Genomic DNA, 24,960 nt, shown 5'->3' on the forward strand with positions numbered 1-24,960 from the left:
CAGCCAGAATTGATGAAAAAACCCTTTCCTCCTTCAGCCCCCAATGTTGGGCAGGAGGGAGAACATCTGGAGACACGACAAACTACAACGATCACAGTGGACTTTTCCGTATGTCTCCAACACTTGCAAAGATATCCTGTTGATTCGTAGTAAATAAAATTCAATTCCAGCAGCTTTCTTGCCAACAATTTTCAGCCTTACATCTTCATTATAGCAGAAGGCAGCTGTTAGCTAATAGTAATATCTCTGTGACTGTGTGCACGTAAGCACTGCAGAGTGCTTCCTGAGTCATGATAACGAGCGTGCATTCACCCAGTTATTTGAACATTTATACTTTTTCCAACCTATGATCTATTTTTCAGAATGAAAGTAAATCTATGACATTAATAGCCCATTCAAACACAACGTATGGCTGTGTTTGCCTACGCACAAACCCCACGTTAATTATGACCCAGATTAAGTAGGATAAAGTGCTTTTAGGATAAATGACTGGAAAAATCATCAACCTGAAAACGATGTCGATATTTTAAACTGTGGTGGAAACTGCAAATTACTAGAGACTACAAATTCAGCCATAAAAACCCTTGAGCATATGTCCCACGTAAAGCCTAGAGATGCACATACGCACCGCCCTCTGCTATGAACCAGCCATCTGCAACTTGTCGCTCTCCTCGCTGTATGGCCAGATCTCCTCCATCCACATTCACAGTGGCTTTCCAAATCTTGGTGCTGCAGTTTGCACCAGAAAGCTTTCCACCTTTCACTATCAGACAACCATTTAGAGCAAAATTAGAACATGTGTTCAATGACAGGTACTTACTTCCATAAACGTGTATTTCCTTGCGTTTCCATTTTAGGGTGGTTGTTTTTTTGACTATGCTGACCCTCACACTTATTGAAGCCACAGTGCGTGAGAAGCTCATGTGCATCTCAGCTGCCCACCATGCCCTGTACAGGAAGGGATCTTCATCAGATGACCAACATGATTAGCCCATTCTAAAATGGATTACACTTCATTATCTTCAAGACCAATGGTTACTGTCCAACAATTTGCTCTCAAACTCCTTTACAAATTGCTTTTCATGAACCAAATATCTCAAGCACTTGTTTGCAACCAAACACAAGCATCGCACCATTCAGAAGGAAACCAGAATTCATGCTCAGGCCCCGCACTGAGAAATGAATGCAAAAGCAAAAAGAACACTAACAACAACATCACACAAACTCAATTTAGAAAGGTGATCACTGTTCATTAGAAAGCATGCCACCGTTGACATAGGCAAATAAATGTTTTGTTTGCAGCATATGGATTTGTGATCCTCAGAGGTGCTTTAAATGTAAATGTCTGAGAGACTATTGTATCTACTCCTCTATATGTCACTGCTCCCCTCAAAGCCACATATGTCCAAGCAGCAAACACGGCCTTTGCTGCAGGGTTGTAGCTTTGCACTTGGACTTGTGCAATCCTAAGAACACCACAAATCCCTGGAGTGCTGTGACACAATGTGGTCCTGTGTTGGCAGCTGAAGCAGAGAGGCTTCCCATCGCAGAAGGTTTAGGGTACTTTATCAATCTCAATAAATCTACTGTAAAAGTAATAAATGAGGTTCTAAATACATTCAATCATTTTTATCCAAGGCCATATGCCCTTAAGATACCTTCACCAAGCTACAGACAGACTTGAACCCCAAACCCAAAATACTCAACCCAAGTGCCTCAAGTACATTCAACCCCAAGGTGACAGTAAACAAGTTCTCAAAGCCTTCTTATGTAGACCGAGAGGAAAGTGAGGCAGAAAGTCCAGCTTTGAGCAGCCTGGGTAGAATGCCTGAAGACGGCTCACCTTCACCTCAATACAAGTCCAAGGCCAGGCTGTCACAGCTCTCAGCCCCACAAAGCATTGAGCCAGCAGTGCAGTAATATGCCAACATGTTGAGCAACCCAGAGGACTTGTAAGTAAGGGTATCTCACAAGCAGAAGAAGAAAACAAACCAAGGCACCGCAGCAATAAGCGCACTGTTGCTTTGCCTGCATGCTCTTCTAACATACTACGTATTCTTCACAGCATCCAGCAATCTAAACCAATAGCCCTGGAAATGGCTATATCCTTTATTTAAATGTGTGAAGCCCTCAGGGCATAGTCTGAATTTCTTGATTTTATGACCGTAAAATATATAATGATATTATCACCAAAGTCAATAACATGCTCCTGGCAATCAATTTGCTGAAGAACGACACACCAGTGTCTGTTGTTGTTGTTTTTTTTTTTTTTTTCTAACTAATAAACTGTCAAAGTTGTATTCATCACACATTCAAATTACAAACCTGAAATAACACCGCCTTAGATCTCACAGGGCTGCAAAACAATCACACTCGTGCTTATAAACAACCTACATCTTCATGGGGACAATTAGCATTTTTATAGCACTGATGCAGAGGAGAACGCAAAACACTGCAGTGCAGAGTGACCTCCAAGACATGGCACAGGCTGGAGAGCCATGAATTAATTGCTCAGTGAGAGATGTTTCCCATTAGCTGTGCCTCAATTTCTACATATATATTTATCCATACTTTCATGTATTTGCACATACGCATACACACACTGCATGCAGCTTCATTTGGTAGCAATTACCTAAGAAAATTCATGGTAATTTTAATCAACTACAGATTTCCCCAGGAAGAAGAAAAAAAAAAAGTTCATAAGTAGGTGTTAAAGAGAAAATATTCACACATAATTATATGTACCTTTCAGTACAGCAGCCACTGAGCAGCAGTTCATGAAAGAGCCATGAGCAGCTCAGGCTCCTCTCCCTTGATGGCACATTATCCTCAATGGCTGCACAGAACCGTAATTCCAATGCACAGCATCCAAAAAGAAACTGGGACTTGTTGGTGAGACCATGGCACCTTGGGAACACAACTGTAACAGACAGCAGCAATTCTACCTAGGATGTTTAAATTAAACAAAGAAATACATGTCCAAATCCTCCTCCCATCTGTTAATCTAATGTAAGAACCTCTTCTCTATGTAGAATCCTGTAGAAAACTCTTGTGATGGAGGGAAACTTGCCCTCTCACCACTCCAGAGTGATACAGTTAAAGGTCTGAAGTACCTCAAATGGAGCACTTGTTTTCCAAAAGAGCAGTGATACACTGGCACTGCTTCCCAGGGAGTGTGGGCTCACCACCCTTGGAGGTGTTTCAGAACCGTGGGGATGTGGCACTGAGGGATGTGGTCAGTAGGCATGGTGGGATCAGTTGGGCTTGTGGATCTTGGAGGCCTTTTCCAACCCTGAAGATTCTATGATTCTAGTTTTATGTTGCCTAGCTAACACTGAAGGGACAACTTCAGAACCCTCTTGGGAAGTATTTCATTAAGAAAGCAATGTTGCAAGGTATGAGAACATAAAGCCTCATCAAGCTAGCTTTTAAGTCTCTTTCTGCCCAGAATCCCACCTCCTCCTGTGGGCTGCCCTGTCCGGCAGTGCTGGTGGGACACATGAGCCTCCTCACTGGGCATGAAGGGAGAAACTTCCCTGCTGCTCTGCTGGTGCTTCTGCTCAGAAAAAGGTAAAATGCCCAATTCCAACAACAGTGCAAACATTTGTCTCAAGTGCAAACACAGAGAATAATTTTTGAGAAAATAATAAACCATTTAAAGAGGTGAAATGGAAACCACTCTGTAGGCTCAATGAACTCCTATTATGGTTAAATTTAAAAACATTGCCTCCAATTTTAAACACAGATAAAGGCTCTCCAGGAAAACTCAATCATCATTCAGACTATCATCTCAGCAGTATTTCCCAATTGTTCAGCACTGCTATATACTGTAACCTCCAACTGAGAGACTTTATGGCTCCTGGCACCATTAGCCTGTGAATTACAGTGCTCAAAGATACCTACACAGCCCCACTCGCGGAACCAAGTTTACTATATAAATAAATAAGATGTTTCCATAGTATTTGCCGTCTCTGATCAGAGCTTTATGAGCAGAGATGTCATTCACAAGGTGACAGCAACTGTGCCTGCCAAGTTTTTATCTTAACATGCTGTATCTACACTAGATAGTACAAAACAAGATGGACATTTTACTGCCTCCAAAGCAAAATGGTTGAGTGGAATAGATTAAATTATTTCTTTATAGTGCAAGGAATTATGTGTGAGTATGTCAAGAGAAGAATTCAATTATTTACAGAGAAGGCCTCAGAATAAAATAACGTTTGATTAAACTTTTGGACAAATCTCAGTGCTAGAGAGGTTGGGGTGAGCATGCCGGAGCTGACAGTGACTGAGCACACACGCTCCATGGGCAGATGACAAAGCACTCATTTTAGATTTAGCCAGAAGGCTCACTGATCAATTTTATTTTCTTAGATGGTCTTTGAGATGACAGCGTATGGGCACATCGTCAGACACAGAAATGACCAAAAGCTGAATGTAATTAAACTTCCTTTCAGCCTCCATGCTGTGCAAGTCTTCATAAATCTCCGAAAGCCATTTTGTAAGGCGTCTTTCCACAGGCTGCAGAAGCAGCTAAAACCCCAAATTCTGCTATAAACTGAAATACGACACTGCAATAAAACTTCATTTTGAGGTAGTAGCCTTGCTCAGCGAGCTCTAGGGAATGGACAAAAGTGAAGCGAGGAGAAGTTGGTGGTCCATTTTCTGCTTAAGTCATTGAGAATAAAAATTAGGCTTGAAGCACAACCAGAGGGGATGGAAGAAGAGAGTTTTCTGTGGCTTTTCTTTCTTAAAATACAGAAGACAGCTCAGCAAACTTTGTTCACTGAGTGTTTCAACTCAAGCTCAGGCAAATGTTTAAATCAAGTAGACATCAAAATGTCAAGTAAATGTAGCCCTTGGGAACACAGGGTCATCAACCAGTTCATCCCTTACCCATCTCAGTATGGAATTGCGTCTTTCTGAGACAAACAACTTTGATTAAAGGTGACTGAAAATGTTTGCTCCATCTCTGCATTGCTGTGATTGATTTTACAGTAATTTTTCATTAGTGTTAACGAGCAAACAGTTTTACAGGTGCATAGTAAAAGCCAGATACTTTGAAAAGAAAGGTACACATTATGTCTGCACTAATATGGCCAACCAAAGCAGCCAGCAGACAGAATCTGCTGCCAAACATCCCCATAAAGGAACTTCAGAGCAGCAAGGAGAGGCCGTTTCGAAAGGTGCTGTGAAATTATGTGTCGTTTCCCAGCCAAATCTGAACTGGTTGGGGAAGTGGAAAGTGAATTGCAATTACCTCTTCTTCCAAACTTCCCCATGGCCTCTGAAATGTAGCCGAAACCAGGGGAAAAAAAAAAGATCATTCAAAGATCAGCCTTTAAATGAACATTCTGGTGTGTGAAGAGGCAGCAAGATTTGCAGAGCTGCTGAATTCACCTGACTCTCTTTACTCCTACAGTCTACCTGTATCTGACTTTAAGAATGTGATTTGCAGGAACAATTTTAATTAGGCTGTGACTAATCCAGGACACAGACATGCACTTACACCCAGTGCCCCAAAGTTACATTGAGACACATAAATTCACAATTTACACTTCAAAGCATATAAATGCATTCTGTTGATGAGTCTATCCAAGAATTTAGTTTTTGTTATGTATGACGAGAGAAAAAGGGTGGAGAATCAGTTCGCTTCCTACAAAGGCCAAATACTTGTGCTGCCAAAAGATAAATGTTAATTCTCCAAGACTGTAAAAAGAGCAAGCTAAGAAAAGGTTATGCTCTGATTAGCCTTCCCAAATTTCTCACATGTTCAATAAGAGAACAATTTATTCAATTGCATACATTAAAGTCACCAAAGAAAAGAGCAGTAGCCCCAAACAACTAAAGCAGGAGGACAAATCCAGTCACTGATCTACAATTCAGTCTCTCTTGTCCACAGTGTGGTCTCGTGATACATCAGCACTATGTACACCCACAGAAATAGGTAAACATAGAAGGCTGAATATCTGCAGATTGTTCTGCAGATTCCATGCTTCTGTCCTTTGACTGACTTGGCTCACCTTTGCAAGCAATGTATCACCAAAAGCAGAGCACTTCCTTCCCTGGGAACATCAGTCTCAGAGGTAGCACAAGGCACTCCTCCATGGTCTGCTATGAAGCTCAACTCACCCCACTGAATCATAGAATCATTTAGGTTGGAAGAGGCGTAAGGTGATCAAGTCCAACCTCATACTTAGCACTACCAAGTCCACCACTAAAACATGAAACCATGTCTATAAGCACCATATCTGTGTGTCCTTTAAACACCTCCAGGGATGGTAAGTCAGCTACTTCCCTGGGCAGCCTGTTCCAATGCTTCACAGCCCATTCAGAAAATATTTTTTTCCTAATATCCAACCTAAACCTCCCCTGGCATGGCTTGCCCTCTCGTCCCATCACTTGTGGCTTCACAGAAGAAACTGATTCCCACCTCACTACAGCCAACAACAGGTAGTTGTAGAGAACTGGAATATCTCCCCTGGATCTTCTCTACTCCAGGCTAAAACATCCCAGTTCATTCTGCTGCTCCTTCCGAGACTTGTTCTCCAGACCCTTCACCAGCATCGTTGCCCTTCTTCGGGCAGGCTCCAGCTCCTCAATGACTTCCTTGGAATGAGGGGTGCAAAACTGAACACAGTATTCAAGGCATGGCATCCTCAGTGCCAAGAAGAGGAGAAGCCCTTCCCTGACACCAATGTCAACCTGCAGGACTACTCTGCACTTGACTTACTATGGTATAAGTGATACTGACAATTATGTCTGGGTTTAATGGTCATCCCAATGATATGGGCATAAAGTACAGTTCTGCACTGCGCAGACCAATAACTCTGGCTGAAAAAGCTGGGTCCAAGACCATGCCATTAAAGACAGCACATGGCCTCTGGAGGAAATTAGATACCCACATTACAAGGCCTTCTCTAGTGCAGAAAAAGGGAAAGCACAAAAATGAGATGCTAAAAATGCACAGTCAGTAGATTTATAGGAAATATTCTATGATGACATTAATTCAGTAAGAAAAGCAGCTGCTATTTATTTTCCATGGGCAAACGGAAATACCAGTATTCACCACATGGCAGTCAACAAGAAAACATAATGCTATTTCCCTCTTGAAATTGTTCACTTTATGCAATCCAACGTTTCAGGGAGAAAATTATTTTCATTTTGGCTTCCCACTGCCTCTGCAACATCAGAGAATGTCTCTCCCTGTTGGAAAAACAATGGGAGGCAAAGAGAAAAGCAGCTTTATTCCTGAGACTTTGGGCTAAAAAACACCATCAATTTCAAAATTACAACAGTGGCAAAGTGCTTCTTTCAATCTGGTCCTTTCATTTTTGCCTCCTGCTGCTGCTCCTATTGTCAAAGTGGCAGCAGGAGGCAGAAATGAAAAGACTACTGCAGGCAATCACCCCATGGCAAAAAGTTAATAGGAAGTGAAACACCCCTGTGCCAGAATGAATTCCAGAGGTAAGGAACTGGGGTTTGTGCCACTCACGTGCGTGGCACCATGGAGGATCAGCACACCAGGACAGCTCTTGTTTCTGGACCCACACGACTCAGGCACCAACCATCAAGATTTGGGGGCATTGGTCAGGAAATTAAGAGTTAAAGAATTAGCAGAAAAGTGATAAAAATACAACAATAACCCCCAATAACAACAAAACCCACTTCAAGTAACAGGAAAGGAAATTATTCAACCTGGAAAAGCTTGGGCCATTTTTCAAGAGCAAGTTGGGTTGTAAGGGCACAAGGTTCCTGCCAACCTCACCCATGATGGTTGAAACCAAAAAGTGTTGGTGGTGCGCAAATGGAAACAGGCAAAAGGCCAAATCCAACTGCTTTGTGCTACCAGAATTTCTACAAGGTTAAACAGTTTAACAGATTTGCTGCTCTTGAAGATCAGTACCTACAGTATCTACATGAGGGCAGGAAACCACCATCATTCCAAAGCTGAGCAGTTCCTGAAGGTCTCTGCTTTGGTGCTGACTCCTTAGTGCTCCCAAGACTCTATCTGCTGACAGGTAACCTGAAGGATGGCCACATCTTATCTTTGTTGAGAGATATGTGGGTGTCAAAGGCACAGTTTGACCTATTTATAGGAAGTTTTACGTTGTTAGAGTAAACCAAGCTAGAGAGCAGGACTTGCACCTCAGTTTGTCCCCACTGAAGGCCTAAAAGAGAATATATTTGCCAAAATTATATGTGTATTTCTACTACCCTTGTGGTAATAAGAGTTCATTACGGGACAGCAAAGTCATATTCCTCTGAAGGCTGTGGGAAAAGAAGTGTGAACAAAGTTGATTTTGTCTACAGAAGCTCTTTCAAAATGGAGAAAACAACTGAGAAGAGAGAAGAGGAGCTAATGATGTTGATTTTGATTGATTTGATTGATTTCTTCATTGCATGAATTACATAAAAGAGGTGAAGGTTCTCTTCACAGAAATGGGCCCAAGATACTTACCTTTCTCCTATTAAAAAGAAAAAGCAATAAATGCACTACCATTTATTGTGCTAGAACTGAACAACAAAAATTTATGGAGCCTGAAAACTATATCCTATGCAAAGCGAACCTAAACGGCTTCATCACCTGCATTGGTATTTTAAAATACGGGAAGATGATAGAAAAAATAAAAATCCATATAAACTCCAAAGGAGGAGTTTTATATTAACTTAACTGGTGCAAAATTCTTGTCCTATTAACTTTAAGGACATGCAGATAAAATCAGTCTGCTGAAATCAACACAGGCATTAAGAACAGCCTCAGGGAGAGAAATAGAATCTATTTATATCATTAAAATATTGCCAGACTTCCAAAACATTATTATTTCTTGTGCAGCTCTGATTATCTTTAGAAGAGCATCTTCTGTCTACTTGGTGTGAGACTCCAGTTCTTTGATCACTGGCACCATAAAGCTGTTCAGGCTATTTCTAACATGGCAGCATTTTGTGAGGCCACGCTAAAAGTAGATTGAGTGATACACGAGTCCTCTTTAGGACTGCAACCCAAGGCCCTCTCAAGAACTTGCCTGTCAGTTATTCATTTACAAACAAAATTGACCATGTCTAATCTCCATGAAAAATAAAGAAGTGTCAAATAATTTAATGTCTGTATGAAGCTTAGTGAATTATAAGATAAGGCATTGCTATGCCAGGTTAGTGTGCTATTAGCTAGGGGATTCTCAAGCATCTGTCATGCAAAGTAGGTCAATTTCTAGCCATATAATTCTGATTATGTCAAAATATTTATTCATGAGTTTTCTAATTCAACATACTTCAAATAAGTCATACTTACTTACGTTTCAAAAAAAAAAAAAAAAAAAAAGTTACATCTAAATTATCGTTGCTAACAACTGGGTTATCACAGCTTCAAACACTCCAGTCATCCAGAGACGCGGATCATGTTTTCCCTTTGTAACATACTAGGCATTAACAGAACTGTTTCTATTTCCTCTTTTAATTTGGTTTCCCAAGGAAACTCCTGCTCCAGTGAGAGATTTGGAATGACACCAACCTGGGATGAAAAGCTGGAGGTAAAAATCCTGCAGTAACACAGAGATGGAAAAGTCCATTACCCAGCCAAGGCCATCTGTGACTGTTGGGTCATATAAAGACAGGAACAATTAGCAGATCAGAGGCTTTCAGGTCTATTGCAGGAAAGTCTCCTGGAAGGAATGGCTTTAACTTTCTGCAGTTAAGAACTTGTCCCCAGCCAATTGAGAAAGATATACGTGCCCTTTTGATCCTCTTTCACCTCTGAATATTAACAAACCTTCAGGTTGCCTTTGAACAACCATGATAGAAAGACAGAGAGGTTACATCTGAAACAATTATTAGATGCTGGAACTCTGTAATTCATCAACCACACAGCTATTAAATGCACGGTTTTGGCCACTGTGAACCATTAAGACGCTCTACATTGCCCTTGCAAGTTTACTTCTCTGACACCTGTAGGAGCTATACAAAGACCTGAGCATATTACTTCCCATATTTGCTTGAGGAACCACATACACACACAGCTATGTTTTGTCAAAGACCTTTCTAATCATAGATAAAAGGAGGGCATTCATTCTTATTAAATGCTTTCAATTACCAATGTTCTAATATTAATTTTCTAAATGTCCTTCTGCAGGGGTAATCAAACCACAATCTGTGTTCCCTTTGTGAGGCTGCTTCTCATGTGATGATTTAAATGCTATATTTTGTTTCATCTTAATAGCTTTCCCTTAGGCCTTTTGGTAGTCTGCAGGCATTCAATATAATCTGATTGTTGATTCTACCCATAGCAATTACCTAACTGCCCATTGGACTGGCTTGAGAGAATCACAACAGTCACTAATAAGACTAATCTCAGAACTATCATTTAAGAAAAACTCTTCTAAAATTTAAAGGCCAGCACTTTTCTTCAGTCACTCTCCTACACGATACAACAAAAATAAAATGTCTTTGACATTAAAAACATCAAAACTGAGCCAGAAATGGCAGATCAAAATTGGAATTCAGATGTCGAAAAAATATTTCTACCATACAGATTTTATGGTTAAAAATTACTGATATACAAAAAAATCCTTCATATTTTAGGAAATCCAACATTAGCATAGCACAAGGAGTTACAGCAGATGGGGTAAGATAAGCAAAGCTTGATCCTTAGAACCATTTTTTTTTTGAGTTTGGCTTCATTTCAAGTGATCAGATCTCATCTATTTCACAAATCTCAAAAATCAGGCAATGGCCACCTGAATGAAGTATCCCAGGGGAACCCAGCTGCTCCACCCTTCAACCAAGGTCCAACTGTGCTGACGTGGGAAATGTGAACCCACATGGAATTCAAAGGCAAATTCTAGAGCATGAGTGCCCAACCTTTTGGCTTGTCCAGGCTACACTGAGCGAATAGGAATCGTCTTGGGCCACATATAAAATACACAACGCAGTTAAAGTACAGATGTAACAAAATTTTCTTTTCATTTATATTTTTCATTAGAACATAAAAAAGAGGCCAACAAAACTGTAAAACGAGTGGGTTGGACACATATGCTCCAGAGTAGCAGAAGACCAGCACTGTAGCACGTTCCAAGGATTCTACACGTAAGCCAGTAAAACACATTTCTTTTCACAAAATCCAAGAATTGATGGCTACTGATATCTTCCCAAGCTGGTAAGCAGACTAAAATACCTTGAATTTCATTTTTAAAACACAGTGCGTAAATGCACAAGTGGAGGAAAGGTCGACTTGTCAGTTTCACTTTGTGCAGTAGGATTCGTTTATTGGCTGGCGAAGTGGTGCCTTAGCCAGGATTGAGCTGACTGAACATACTGGGGAATAATGGCACTGCAGAGTTCAAAAGAGTTAATAATAGTAGACAAAACAAGACTCATTTAATCAGCTGTGTATTTCTCTGATTATAACAAACAAAGAAACGGGATTATATGACAATTTCTAGAGCTTAGTAAACTTCAGCAGTGCCTTACAATGAAGCCTTGGCAAGAAATAAGTGAAATACAAAGATTCATCATGTTGAGGCTGTGTAAACAGTTTCCATTTATAGAAATGTATCCTAGCAACTCATAGAAATGGTTTTAAAAGGCAGTTGGACAAAAACAATTTGGAAGAAAAACAGATGTAATTACTGAACCACAGAACCCGGTGGTCCTGAGCTGGTCGTGCAGTCGCTTCTCAACTGTGATTCAAGATGCTGAGGAAAGCAACACCAGGACAAACATATGCTTTAAAACTAACACCTGCACGAACAACTCCAAAACAGTGCATCAGAGTCAGCAGAAATGATTCTGAATTTTGCCTTACTTCCTTCCTGACGTTGAAAGTACCATTGGCTTTCAGTAGAAATGATCGCTGGACTTGCATCCCTTGGTTTCTATCTGCTTGTTGTTAGACAGAGATACGAGATGCAAAGTTGAATTCTATTCATCAGGAGTTCACTCAGTTGCACTATGAATCTATTCTTTTTTGCAAATCTCATTTTTCAGAAGAAAACAGAGAAGAGACTTGTGTAATGGTGTGCAGACCTTGATTAAATGTCTAATCCATAATTCAATAGAAAGATTCTGCTGACATCACCAGCAATGAAAAAGGTTCATAAAATCTATCATGAATACAAAAACAGCCCAAACTATATTTCAGGATTAGTATTCAGCCGACAATTGCATATGCATTATTGTCAATGAAGATAAACCATGTTTATATGTAACAGGTCACCTTATAAAAAACTTCGGAAGCTGAAACACAACAGAGAGCTCTCTGCTTCTGAGCTGCAACATAGAACACTCCTCAGAATACTCTCCATTTTACTGTGCATGACTATTGCCAGTGACTGTTTACATGTAGAATACAATACATGGCCCATACAAAACAATTACCCATTGGGCTGTAAATTCACATACTGTTTGGTCATTAGCTTGGTCACCAATCTTTGAAACTGCACTCAGAAGTGGTTGTAAGTGGCAGCAGGTAGGGAACAGACAGCTTCACAGTTTGGTGTTGAAGGACTAAACAAAGCATTTTCAGGGGAGGAATGTTTGGGGTGTTTTTATTGGGTGGGGTTGCTTTTTAAACCAACATTTACCATAAACCCCCCTGTGTGGATTAGATATCAGGAAGAAAGTTTATCATACTGAGCATTTATTGGGAAAGAAAACTCTTTTTTAACTAGCAAAGAGACATACAACACCCTCAAAATTTACATCTAACAGTTCGCCAGAGGATATTTTTCCACAAGACATGTTACTTAATTTTCAGCCTTGCATTGCATCCCATATTAAGCCAAAACCTAAGTTAAGATTCGGAGATCCACTTTCTGAGAGGGATGCTAAGGTAATCAAGATTCTCTGTCAGACATATCAGCTTAAAGTCCCTTAAATTTGGTGGGATGAACCTGGACTTTGGAGTATCATTTTCTTTCCCATTTCTTTTCATTTTCTTTCTAATTTAACTTCCAAGAAGTTAATTCCTATGTGGCCCATGTAGTCCATCCTGACCAGGATAGCAGTGTTGCAAATTAGTGGCCTCTGATATAGATACATATCTATATATTTAATTCATTGATCTTGCCCAACTGCTTTCTGAACTTTGAGCACCTGACCCAAAGCTACAGTTCAAATCACACACCCTATGAAGAGCAGCCTCATCCTGCTCTCTCCAAACCCAGCCCTCATTTGCTCTTACATACCCCACTTGCCCACTTATTTTATGTAGAAATAAACTTTCAAGTGAATTCACCTTCCTGGCTTCTGGTTCTGAGTGACTGACATCAGCCCTCTGATAAAGAAAACAAGGATCATTTTATTACCACTCCCTCTCTTTCCTAATCCATTTATTACTTCTGAACTTTAGCACCTATAGTCTCAAACCACTTCTCAAGAAAAGGGCAAAAGATAATCATATGAAAACTAAACCACAATTCAAGTGGGAAGTAGCACACCTAACACTACGCTTGATTTATTTTAGAAAACCTTACGATCTTTTGTTCCAAATAGAGTCACTGACCTAGAAACATATATTCATCTCTGGAAATAAATCAAGATTCCTCCTACATTAATCTAATTGCAGTGGAAGCTAAGTAGTCCCCTAAGTAATTTAAGTTCCCCTATTTGAAAAAAAAAAAATTAAAAAATTAAAAAAAATATATTAGACCTTCCTTATCCCTAGGAGTGTGTTCTGTAGAACAACCCAATTATGATTAATTTATCTGCTTGCAGTAGCAAAGACATTTTCCCTTAAAAAAGAGATAGGTGTGGGCTGACAGTCGGGGTGTAAGCGGGCATTCTGTGAACGAGTAAATAAAGAACTTCTAATTATATGAAGTGGTCAAGGGTTTATTTATTTATTTATTTTAATTATAGTATCAGTGACATAAAAGTCCCCACAAAAACTACTGATTCCTGAAATGTAATAACTAAGATATTCAGTACTCATCCTTATAAGTAGCTATAAATAAAATAATAAAAACTTTAGAGAACTGATGATCCTAATGGTTTTCTTACCTCCTACTCATGTAATCACTGGATTACTTTATAAAAGGGCAGTAGCACAATCATCATAATCATCTCATCTTTTTGGTGGTGACAAAATTTAAAAGAAGGGTGGAACTCTCGAGCTCAATCCCTTTTCCTTAGACAAGATGTTCCCTCCACAAAGTCCTTTGTCTAGAGTAATAATGTGGGGAACAGGCTGAGCCAATAAACCATCCTGGAAAGGCTGGAGGGATATGAGATGATAGCAAGGTTGTGATGGGCTTGTGAGAACAGGGACACCTTTCTGACTGTAATTTAATCCACCTTGATTACAAGAAACATTTACCTGTTCATTATTCCATAAATTTTAATAAAAGTTTATATTCCAACAGACAGCCAACCTAACCCTAACCAACCTAAACTCAGACTTCCCCTAACTGTGCCCTACCCCAAGAACCAAAGCGAGACATGGTAGTATAGTATGTATATATACAAGTGTGTGTATATATATATACATACACAAACACAGTACAAGTGCTAAAACACCATCAAGAATACTCCTGTAAACCAGAACAGAGACAGGAGCAGTATTCTTGAGAGATACGGCCCTGAGTTCTGCTTTCAATCTACCCCAAACCAACACATCTGTGCTTGCTTAGATCTAGCTTATAGGTACTGATCCATTTCCAACAGATGAAGCCCACCGTAAATGGGACTTGCCCCAGCACAATGGGTCTGGGTAACATATCGGGTCAGCTCAGGACTTGCCTTCTCTGGCTGCATGGCAAGGACCAGCACAGACTTTCTGGCTCTCAGCTCCTTTCATTTGATCACCAAGAGCATTTGGATGAATGCTTTTGCAGCAGTGAAAACTACTTCTGATGAAGTGTTCCCACAGTAATCAGCACTAAAGGAAGCGTAATTCATATTAGCTACTTTTTTCTTGACATGCTGCAGCTGAGGGGAAAACAAATAAATAGTAATTATCTGTTCTTTTCCCAAAATATCATGTCTTGAAGTTCCAATTATTTGCTCTCACATATATTAGAGCTCACCATTAGTGTAAATATTTCTTACCACCACTTCTTTCAGGCTTTGAAAGAAAAGCCTATGTAGCAAAAATCTAAGGATGCAATGGATTGAATACGAATAGCTTATCACTTTTGCAAAGTATCTTAATTATTGTAGGTCTTATTAATGCAGACAATTTAGGCTTGATTAGGCTAAAGTTATTTTTTCTGTTCTAGTCATGCAGTTACATTTATTTACATCCAAAGCCCTAAGCTGCATATACATGAAAATAAACCAAAATAGTGAAATGCCTACCTCCTAAGTGAACAGACAGAACATAAAGTTAATCAGTGCTACCTAATTAGAATAAATCCTAGCACTTGACTGAACTTTCCATATTCTGTAGACGAGCTGAAGCAAACCAGTTTCTGTAAGATCTTTGACCCTGAATTTTAGATAGGTCTAAAAATAAGAGCTCTGAAAATTACACTCACTCTGCACGCAATGCAAATTAACATATTGCAAAAGCACCTTCACTAAAGGCAAACAAAGGATGAGGTCCTCATATGCCTACTTCAGTATTAATTTGACTGTGACTACTGATGAATTGAGGTGCTCATTGACTCGTAAAGCTATCAGTATTTGGCTTTAACTGATTGGCTGCCTTACAGAAATCCTATGATCATAGAATGGCCTGGGTTGAAAAGGACCACAATGATCACCTAGTTTCAACCCCGTGCTATGTGCAGGGTCACCAACCACCAGACAAGACTGCCCAGAGCCACACCCAGCCTGGCCTTGAATGCCTCCAGGGATGGGGCATGTTATATTATATCTGCATATTAACATAATGATGCTCCGAGCAAGTCAGAAAAAAAGAGAAACAAAGCTAAAAATATTGAGGTTCTCACTGTTTTTGGATACAGGTGTTTTTAAAAGAAACAGAAAGAAAGTCCAACAGATAGGAACTGCTCTGCAAAATAACAAAGTGAATTAAACTAAACTACAGCCTGATGAAAATTGGTTAGGAAAACAGCACTAACGATGCTAAGAATGGAATATAAAATCTCTCTGACTAAAGCACACATTCAATAAGCACACTGCACGCATAAAACAATGCAGTGTGTGCAATAAACATAAACCATACTAAAAAGGAAAACGTGCACTTTATATTAGGCAGTATACAGTTAGTTAGGCTGATTATGTACATAAAGTATTGGTATATGCTTTGTGTGTGCACAAGGAAAAGAAGCCAATGATGGCAGCAGACTAGATTATCTTCTTAGTGGTCTTTTCCAACCTTATTGATTCTGTGATCTGAAGGGCAGAGGGGCGTATTGCCACATGCTGAAAACAGTGGGATGACCACCATATTGGCAGGTGGTGAGGTCACCATTCCCACCAGTCCCATAAGTGTTCATGAACCATGGAGACGTGGCACTGAGGGTGTATGGTTAGTGGGCATGGTGGGGTTGGGTTGATGGTATGACTTGATCTTTTTCAAATCTTAATGATCCTATGTTCAGGATTGCTGGCCCCACAATACAGGGTAAGGAGAGCTTGATTCTAACACTGAAAAAATAGCTGTTGGCATTAATAGCACAACCAAAGGAAGGAACCCACCTGTTACCAGATTATCTCTGCAGCATTCTGTGTTAATTACTGATCATCTATATCAAATGCAAAGTCTGTATATCACATGGTTAACGCTGAGCAGAAAAGAAGTATATAGGGAAAACAATCAGCAGGGGAAAAAGCCCACAGAACCATTAAACACGGATCCTTAAGTATCTTATTATATAAATAGTTAATTAAGAATAATTTATAGAAATGATTATCATTGCCATATTAACACTAATTGCTCTACACAGGAAGACAGCATTGTATAAAGCAAGACTGCCTGCCTGTCATTTCAGCACAACAGAATATTGAGCGACTCTCTTCAGTCTTCCTAATCTCTTTCTAGTCCTAAGACCTTAAGAGAGAAGGACTCAAATTCAGATGATGGGGTTAATATACTGAACAGCATATTGGTACTTTCACTGAAACAAGTCAAATATCCATCCCTTTTCCCCATCTTTCATAAATAAATATCACTTACAACCCTGCACAGGAGAATGTGTCATCACTAATATTGTATGGTTAGCTAGCAGTGGGATTACATCCTCCTAAGTATATATGAAGAAGTAAAATTACAACTGCATGCACTTCAAGTCTTTAGATTTTAGATCCAGTGAAAAATTCTTCAAAGTGAGAAGAAACAGATGATATAAAAAAAGAAGGAATGGAAGACCCAAGAACCAAACATGGAAGGGGTGGAAGAGGCTTCCTGCTCACAGTATTGGTGCTAGCACTATTTTTGCAGCAGACGGAATTCAACATATCTGCACAGAGCTTGTCCACGCTCAGGGCTGCCGTGAATGATTGGGTTTAATTTAAGCCTTCTCCAAATTGCCTCCAATGTTTTCCATTAGGCAGCAGCCTGCTCGGGGCACGGCCTGCTTGGGGTAGCTCTGATCCCTGACTGCCAGTCCTGGCTCTCTTTCAGCGCTGGCAGAAACGCACAACTAATGGTGGTGTATATGACAAAAATAGCATTTTGTAGCTGAGAATTTGCTCTATCAAACAGTGTTATTGTGCTCTTTATATCTGTAGTAGTTTCCAGGGATATAAATAGGAAGCATTACTTTTGGAGCAACCTATGCACTTGCGCACCACAGCAGGCACTGCTGCTTTACTTTTGGCACATCTGTGTTTATAAATAGGTTCTGCAGGCCAGCTTATTAATAGTGAATCAGCGCAGATCTACTGACTAACAAGGTTAACCAGTGAAGGTCAAAGTGTGCCTCTGCTCCGAGCGCTGAATTCCACGTGACTCTTGAGGCTTCCCTCCTGCACCACGTCGAGCACGCAGCTGCTCACCGTGCTGAAATCAGCACTTAGCATTTCAGAGCTGCACCCAACAATGCTGGCTGATGAAAATGACTGTGGAGGAGAAGAAAACGGTAATGAGACGCTGCAAAAAAAAAGTCCCACGTGCTGACTTCAAGGTGCAGAAGCACAGAGGTGTGCTACACAGAGAGAAGTGCAGTGACTTCTGCAGCAGCTGCAGGAGCTCCTGTCCAGTACCAGTGCCCTTCAATTTACAACCACCTGTAACTCTCATTCACTGACTGTAGTTTTGCTGCCTGTACTCATCTCCATATCTGCACAGTCCGCTTGCATAGAGCACAAGTGCCCACAGATGACTTTTCCTCCCCCTAATCTAACCCAAGGTCTCATGCCTTTCCCCTGCCTACCACCTTTTCGGCTATTTTTCTATAGCATAATGGCAATTTTGTCAATGGGCAAACACAACTTCACTGTACAGTCACTGGGAAAAGATAAGAAGAAACCATCAGCTTTTATAGGGCAGAGATTAAGAACGACTTCTTGCCTTGCAGTTGGACCTATCTACCTACCTGGAATACCTACCTACCTCTCAGTAGCCCAGCTCCTAACTCTGTGATTTCTCAAGAACCTTCAATTCTCACAGTAATAATAATTTATATGAAAAAAATATATATGAAATTCATTTTCTGCTATTGTTTAGACTCATTTAAGGCAATGATTTGAGTCTAAGTGGTATCTGCAAACAATGTCGCCCATGACTGCATTAGGAAGTTTATAGCATTCAACTTCAGCCCTTCCAATGGTTCCAGCCATCCTCTGGAGCCATCAAAACTACCAATATTCCCGTATTCCTTGACATCAGTTTGCTGCATTTCTTTCAGGTGAAAAGTATCCTGAGTATTATCTGACTGAACAACATAGAGTTCGTTTGAGCCAAAGAAGGATAACCTTTTTTTCACTTTATTTTCTTAACAACAAATATTCACCATGATTTTCCCAACCATTGCACTGGCTCAAATGGAAAAGTAAATATATAGTTGTATGTAAAAGTAAATATAGAGTTATATATTTTGCCCTATGTATAGGAAGGTTCCCTAGGGTACCTTTAATCAATGTCATTGTGGTTTGTCTTCTAACCTAAGACCTTCATTATGCTCCTGAAGAGGAGAAATATATGGCTCTGGCTGTTCATCATCAGGCACCATCAATTCCACATTTCTGCTGTGAAACAGCAGCTTACCAGGCAAAGACTTTTATTGTGTTGTTTGCTTTTTTTAATGCTTTTTTTTTTTTTTTTTTACTTCCTCTGTCATTCATCCCTTACCCATCCTTAGTTTTGCAAGCTGGCTTCCTAAGAATACATGACTTTCAAACTGCTATCTCTTAAATAATTTTAACCACTAATTAACTCATTTAATACAATATGAAAGATTCCCATAGGTTCTGTGAAGAAGGAAGCCAGACAGAGAGGAAGGATTCAAATGCATGCATGTTCTTACCAATGGAAAAGTTGTGAGACCAGCTCAATCTCATTATCAGATGTTAAATAAGCCCCATAAGAGAAAGCAGGACTCAGCCAGCACAGAACTACTCTTATCTTCTTTTGCTGTCACCCCCGGTCAGTTGGTAACCTTGATAATAGACGACAAACACCAAAAGAAGTGATTCTCAAACTCTGCTCTGGGGTTGAAAGCCCCAAGGACAGGTTTCACAGAGCACCGGAAAGCAAAAAGAAATCCTGAAAACTCTCTACAGAAGCATATCCTCACGTTCACATGTACGAAAGCAGGAGCATGGGAAAATAAAAGTATATTGAATTTCACAACAGCGAAACTAAGTGACAATGAGGTCAAACACAGCTTTACTCAAGCTGGAGATGAGAAAGTCAATGAAAACCTTCTTAGTTCGTTCAGAGGCACCAACAGGGGTTTTCCACAGGCACAGAGTGCAGCTATCCAGCACTGAAACACTAAAACAGACCAATAACCTGAGAACAATGCCTCCATTGAGGACAAAATGTAGTTTTGTTGCTATCATTTGGTACAGAAGACAGCATTTCCTTCTGCAGAACTTGCTAACGCACCATCTGAAAGAACAACCTAAAGACGTTCTCATTTGGGAGACTCATGCATAAGGAGGAAGCAAAACTTCCTGCCATTGGCTCTGATGCTATTTAGGATCACAGAATCATAGAATGGCCTGGGTTGAAAAGGACCACAATGATCATCAAGTTTCATCCCCCTTCTATGTGCAGGGTCGCTACCCAGCAGACCAGGCTGCCCAGAGCCACATCCAGCCTGACCTTGAATACCTCCAGGGATGGGGCATCCACAACCACCTTGGGCAACCTGTTCCAGTGTGTCACCACCCTCTGGGTGACGAACTTCCTCCTAATATCCAACCTAAACCTCCCGTCTCAGTTTAAAACCAATCACCCTTGTTCTATCGCTATCCACACTCACAAACAGCCATTCCCCCTCCTGTTTATATGCTTCCCTCAAATATTGGAAGGCCACAATGAGTTACCAAAGCAGCACTAAAGCATCACTCTAGGGCACAGTCCCTAATTTTACACCCTTTGGATTACGAAGATTTACATCTGTCATAAATATCACAAACACAAATCTTGGAAATCAAATATTAAAATGAAGAATGATGCTGCATTGCACTGCTCTGTACAGTAAATTGCTGTCATTTCTTGAGGTGGCAGCATTTCTGTGGTGGCTGATTGCTGTATTATTTTTGCATTCATTGCCCATCACTGATGTGTGCAGGTTCGTTTCTGGTTTTTCAAAGTAGCTCTAAAATTAAAACTTTAAACAGCACTGCTCACAGTAAGCAGAATGCACCCATGATTTCCAGGCAGCGTGCTGTGACTCCTGCATCTATTTTTCAAGTCAGTAAAGTACTCTGAGATTTAGGATAAAAAGACAGGGCTCCATCAGCGCAGACAGTACTTATATATTTGTATATAGGATCTCTACTAGTTCTCTGTTCAAATATGCCATAAATATTCCCAGCAATGGAAAACTCTAAGTATGCATTAGCAGCTCCTGTACTTCCTTGTGGATATTGGGCACAATGTTAGCATCCTGTAAAGCAGGGGTTAGTCTGAAACTTCTCCACCCTCTCTGCTTGTATCAAAGCTTTCTGTAAAAATGTGCCTCCTCAACCCCTTCAACATTCTCCATTATCTCACAGTTTACTGCAACAGTGAGAACAAAACAAGAAAACAATCCTGCAGGCACCATCTTACCCACACGGAATGGAATAACACCAATGTCACAAGCCACAGACTCCAAATTGTGACCTTAACAGAGATCAAACTCCTCAGAGCTCAGAAGAAAAGGCAGGTTGGTATTCCCAATACATGCAATCACTTAGGTCTGATGTACTTGACCTTTTTCCAGATCATCATTTTTTCTGCAGTTGAGATCTCATTGCTCTCAATTTTGTTTCTCTGCATCCAGCTCCCAGTCAGAAAATTCTGTTTTTTCTATGCTGAATCCAAATCCTACAGCCATGCATGCATTAGAACTTCACAACTATGCAAACACAGGGCAAATCACAAAGAAGAGAGAACTTGGTGGTGACACACTGGAACAGGTTGCCCAAGGAGGCTGTGGATGCCTCATCCCTGGAGGCATTCAAGGCCAGGCTGGATGTGGCTCTGGGCAGCCTGGGCTGGTGGTTGGTGACCCTGCACATCGCAAAGGGGTTGAAACCAGATGATCTTTGAGGTCCTTTTCAACCCAGGCCATTCTATGATTCTATGAACTTGTTTAAGGCTCCACACCTTCCTTGGTTTCGTAGACAATGTGCAGAAGAAGTGGAAGGCTTCATAGGGAAGAGTGTATAAAGCTGCACTTCAAATTGTTACAAATCATAGCCATTGTTAAGCCATGCCTGGAAAACATTCTCAGCATGAGCTCAACTCAGAACTATTGTCAAGATCTTTTTGACAGGTTATTTTCAATTCCACAGTAACAAGAGGATGCTTATTGTAAATAATAGGTTAATTCTGGAGACCTCCACAGAAGGTATATTGTGGAAGAATTTGCAGATAGTCCATTTTTTTCCAAAGCAAATCTCAGACCAGATGAGATCACAAGTAGGATTGGGGAGGACTCATGGTGTCAGAATATACATGAAGAACAAGGAAAGAGATGGAGTGTGAGCCAGCTTTGCAGAAGGCCTCAAGGACTCAGGTATACAACCACAGTACTTGGCCAGCAACATTTCCTGTGTACTCTTGCAAAACAGTTTTAACAAGATGGTGGAGAAAATCCCAGCAATAGGAGGTCCAAGGGCACAGCAAATGAAAATAAACGTTGCAGCTTACTATAGCCGTTGTCATTTCAGGAAAATGATCTATTTCCTCATTTGAAATGAATATATTGATGCGATTGGTGCCTGGCCAGTGTTTAAGTTCTAAATTCGATAATCATGTGATGTTTTGTTTCATGATTACAAAATGCCTCCTTCCAGCAATCCACAGAAGTTAAACTTTGGCTCCTTTCCTGAGCTGCGCTAACCATTGCCTCCCATCCTTGTGAGGCTGCTGATGCGCTGTCATTTTCTATTCGGCATCACTGTCTCTGCTGTCTACCTGCAATCTCTAGAAAAAACACTGCAGAAACAACTGTATTTAGACAGAAATGGAAAGGAGATTATAATGATGCCAAAGAGCAGTAATTAAAGTGAAACAAATCAAATTGCGAAGACACTGAAAGACGATTTACTTGAAATGTTGTATTTCAGGTCATCTAATCTCAGGGAGAGAAAACAACAGCAACACAAACTGCAGATTTTGATTTAGAGCTATAGTTAATTAATTAAGGAGGCAATAATAGCTGTACCAGAGATATCTCCCGCCTGTGTATGTACAGATAATGCAGTTCCCATACTCTCCAAGTCACTGTTGGGCAGCTGCAAGGCAAGAAAGAACAGATCCTTTTCAAGAACATTCCACTAAATCCAATTCAAAAAGAAACAAATTGATGTGGATCCCATCACGAGTTCAGGAAAAGTATCAAACACATCACATCCTTAATACTCATGACTATTCATATATTTGGATCTCTTGTGAAGATGCTGTCTCAGCCAACAGGCATTACAAGCCGGTGCATCTCACTTGGGCGCACTCAGACTACAAGGAATGTTTGGCATAGAGGAGGATGTAAGCATCGAGTGACAATTAAATATTATTAGATATTTTCAAAGCAATCACTCAGCACACAAAAAGTGCAGCATTAGAAGAGCTTGATATACTCCGATAAATATTTGTAAATACTTCAAGGAAATACCTGAAATGATGGGCCAGCTACATCTATTTTCAGCTCAGCATGACAGTTTTCCTCAAGGGAAGACAAGTCAAGTATGAGACTGTCAGAAGTTTCTTAAAACTCGAGCACAACACAGCCAATACCTGCCACACAGCAGCAGAAAAATGGAAGAAACATAAAAAGGAAACCTCAGAAAAGTCTGCAGTCATTTCTCTGTGCCTTCTCAAAAAAAGTGAGAATTTTCTGCCAAAGTCATTATTTTTTTTTTTTCTAACAAGAACTGTTCAAACCCAAACTTCCTTTCTATCACACAGAAGGTGGTGACGCACTGAACAGGTTGCCCAAGGAGGCTGTGGATGCCCCATCCCTGGAGGCATTCAAGGCCAGACTGGATGTGGCTCTGGGCAGCCTGGGCTGCTGGTTGGCGACCCTGCACATAGCAGGGGGTTGAAAGCAGATAATCATTGTTGTCCTTTTCAACCCAGGTCATTCTATGATTGTATGATCTGCCTTGGGCAGAATTCTCAGTTTCATGTGAGCAGAGTCCAAAGTGTGTTTTAAGGCTCTGACACCTTCAAATCTGTGCAGGTGCAGCAGCTGCCCCTGCTGCTGCCTTCTGGTGTTTGCTGTGATGCCATCAACGCACTTCTCCCACCTTCTCTCTTTGTTAACTCATAAAGGAAAACTGGGGAGCAATGGGCTGTGAATGCTGTGCTGCAGGCTGGATTCATGAAATCCAAATGAAGGTGGGGGGGGGGGTTGGGGTGGGAGAACTTAATTCTTTCTCCTCACATTTCAGCTAGTCCTGATCAGGATGCAGTGGCCAACAGTGAAAAAAACAACCAACATTTTTACCCTACAGTCCTAACAATGCAACAGTAAAATTCCAAATGTGCATCCTATGTTCTTATACTGATATTTGGTGTAGGTTTCCTGCCTATGTGTTATCTCACCACACTTCAGCCTGGAGTTCAGTGAACGCTGCAGCACCTCCAACAGGACCCAAGCAGCACAGATTCATCAGAACATCTCCCAGTGAATACACTACTGCAAAAGTCAATTTAAAACCGATTGCAGAGCATCATTTTTATTCACCACAGAGCAATCTAGCCTACAGCAGAGATCTTTATCTCTCGAGCCCTAACTCACCCGAGGTAAAGACTAAAGATTCCTGCTGCTTGCAGGCAGGTTCTTATATATTTAGAACACATCTATTTCACTATCTCGCTAAATGTTTCCAATTTGCAGGTCAGATTTTCCACTTAACTGGCAAAACAAATGGGACCTGTCAAGAATACTGCCTGAGCAATACGTCAGCATATCCCTACCCAAACTCACCTCTGCTGTGAGAGCTGTGAGCACCCAGAGCTGGCCCTTCTCCTGCCGGCATCCGGGATGGGGCACTACAGTGTCTGGAAAGCTGACATCCATGGAGCAGTTTGGCCAGCAGAACCCAATTCACACAGATTTTTATGGGATACCAGAGAAGTGATGCTATATTGCCAGACCCATGCAGTCTCCTGCTTCACACCCATCTTCCTATTCAACACAGAGCTACCACAGAATTGAACTTTTGGTCTATTTTGCAGCACATCACAGTATTTTAAGCAAGTACTTTTAAACTCACTGCAATTCCTATAAGGTTTCTACACTGTGGCTTTTATTTTTTTCTGACAACTACAACTGCTTTAAATAAGGCAAGCTTTTGCTTTGTTTTTACTTATAACCCACTACATCCTTCTCAGCTTTCACTATCATATTAAGCCCACAGTGTTTGCAGGTACAATTCATGCCACTTCCATCTTGA

General features: G+C 40.6%; 1 protein-coding gene across 41 annotated transcripts in view; it reads right to left on the reverse strand.

Annotated features, from left to right (window-relative positions):
• Nucleotides 1-24,960, reverse strand: part of DAB1 (DAB1, reelin adaptor protein) — a 372,324-nt gene that overhangs the window by 52,188 nt on the left and 295,176 nt on the right. For 10 of the 41 annotated variants that reach the window (XM_040704468.1, XM_040704469.1, XM_040704461.1 and 7 more), the window contains exon 1: nucleotides 821-944. The exons of the other annotated variants lie outside the window; for them this stretch is intronic. In XM_040704468.1, the coding sequence (XP_040560402.1) occupies nucleotides 821-929 (109 nt within the window). In that variant the 5' untranslated portion in view covers nucleotides 930-944. Of the gene's footprint in view, nucleotides 1-820; nucleotides 945-24,960 lie in introns of those variants that run through there. 41 annotated transcript variants of the gene reach the window in all.

Source organism: Gallus gallus, chromosome 8 (assembly GCF_016699485.2).
Source record: "Gallus gallus isolate bGalGal1 chromosome 8, bGalGal1.mat.broiler.GRCg7b, whole genome shotgun sequence".
Classification (NCBI taxonomy): domain Eukaryota; kingdom Metazoa; phylum Chordata; class Aves; order Galliformes; family Phasianidae; genus Gallus; species Gallus gallus.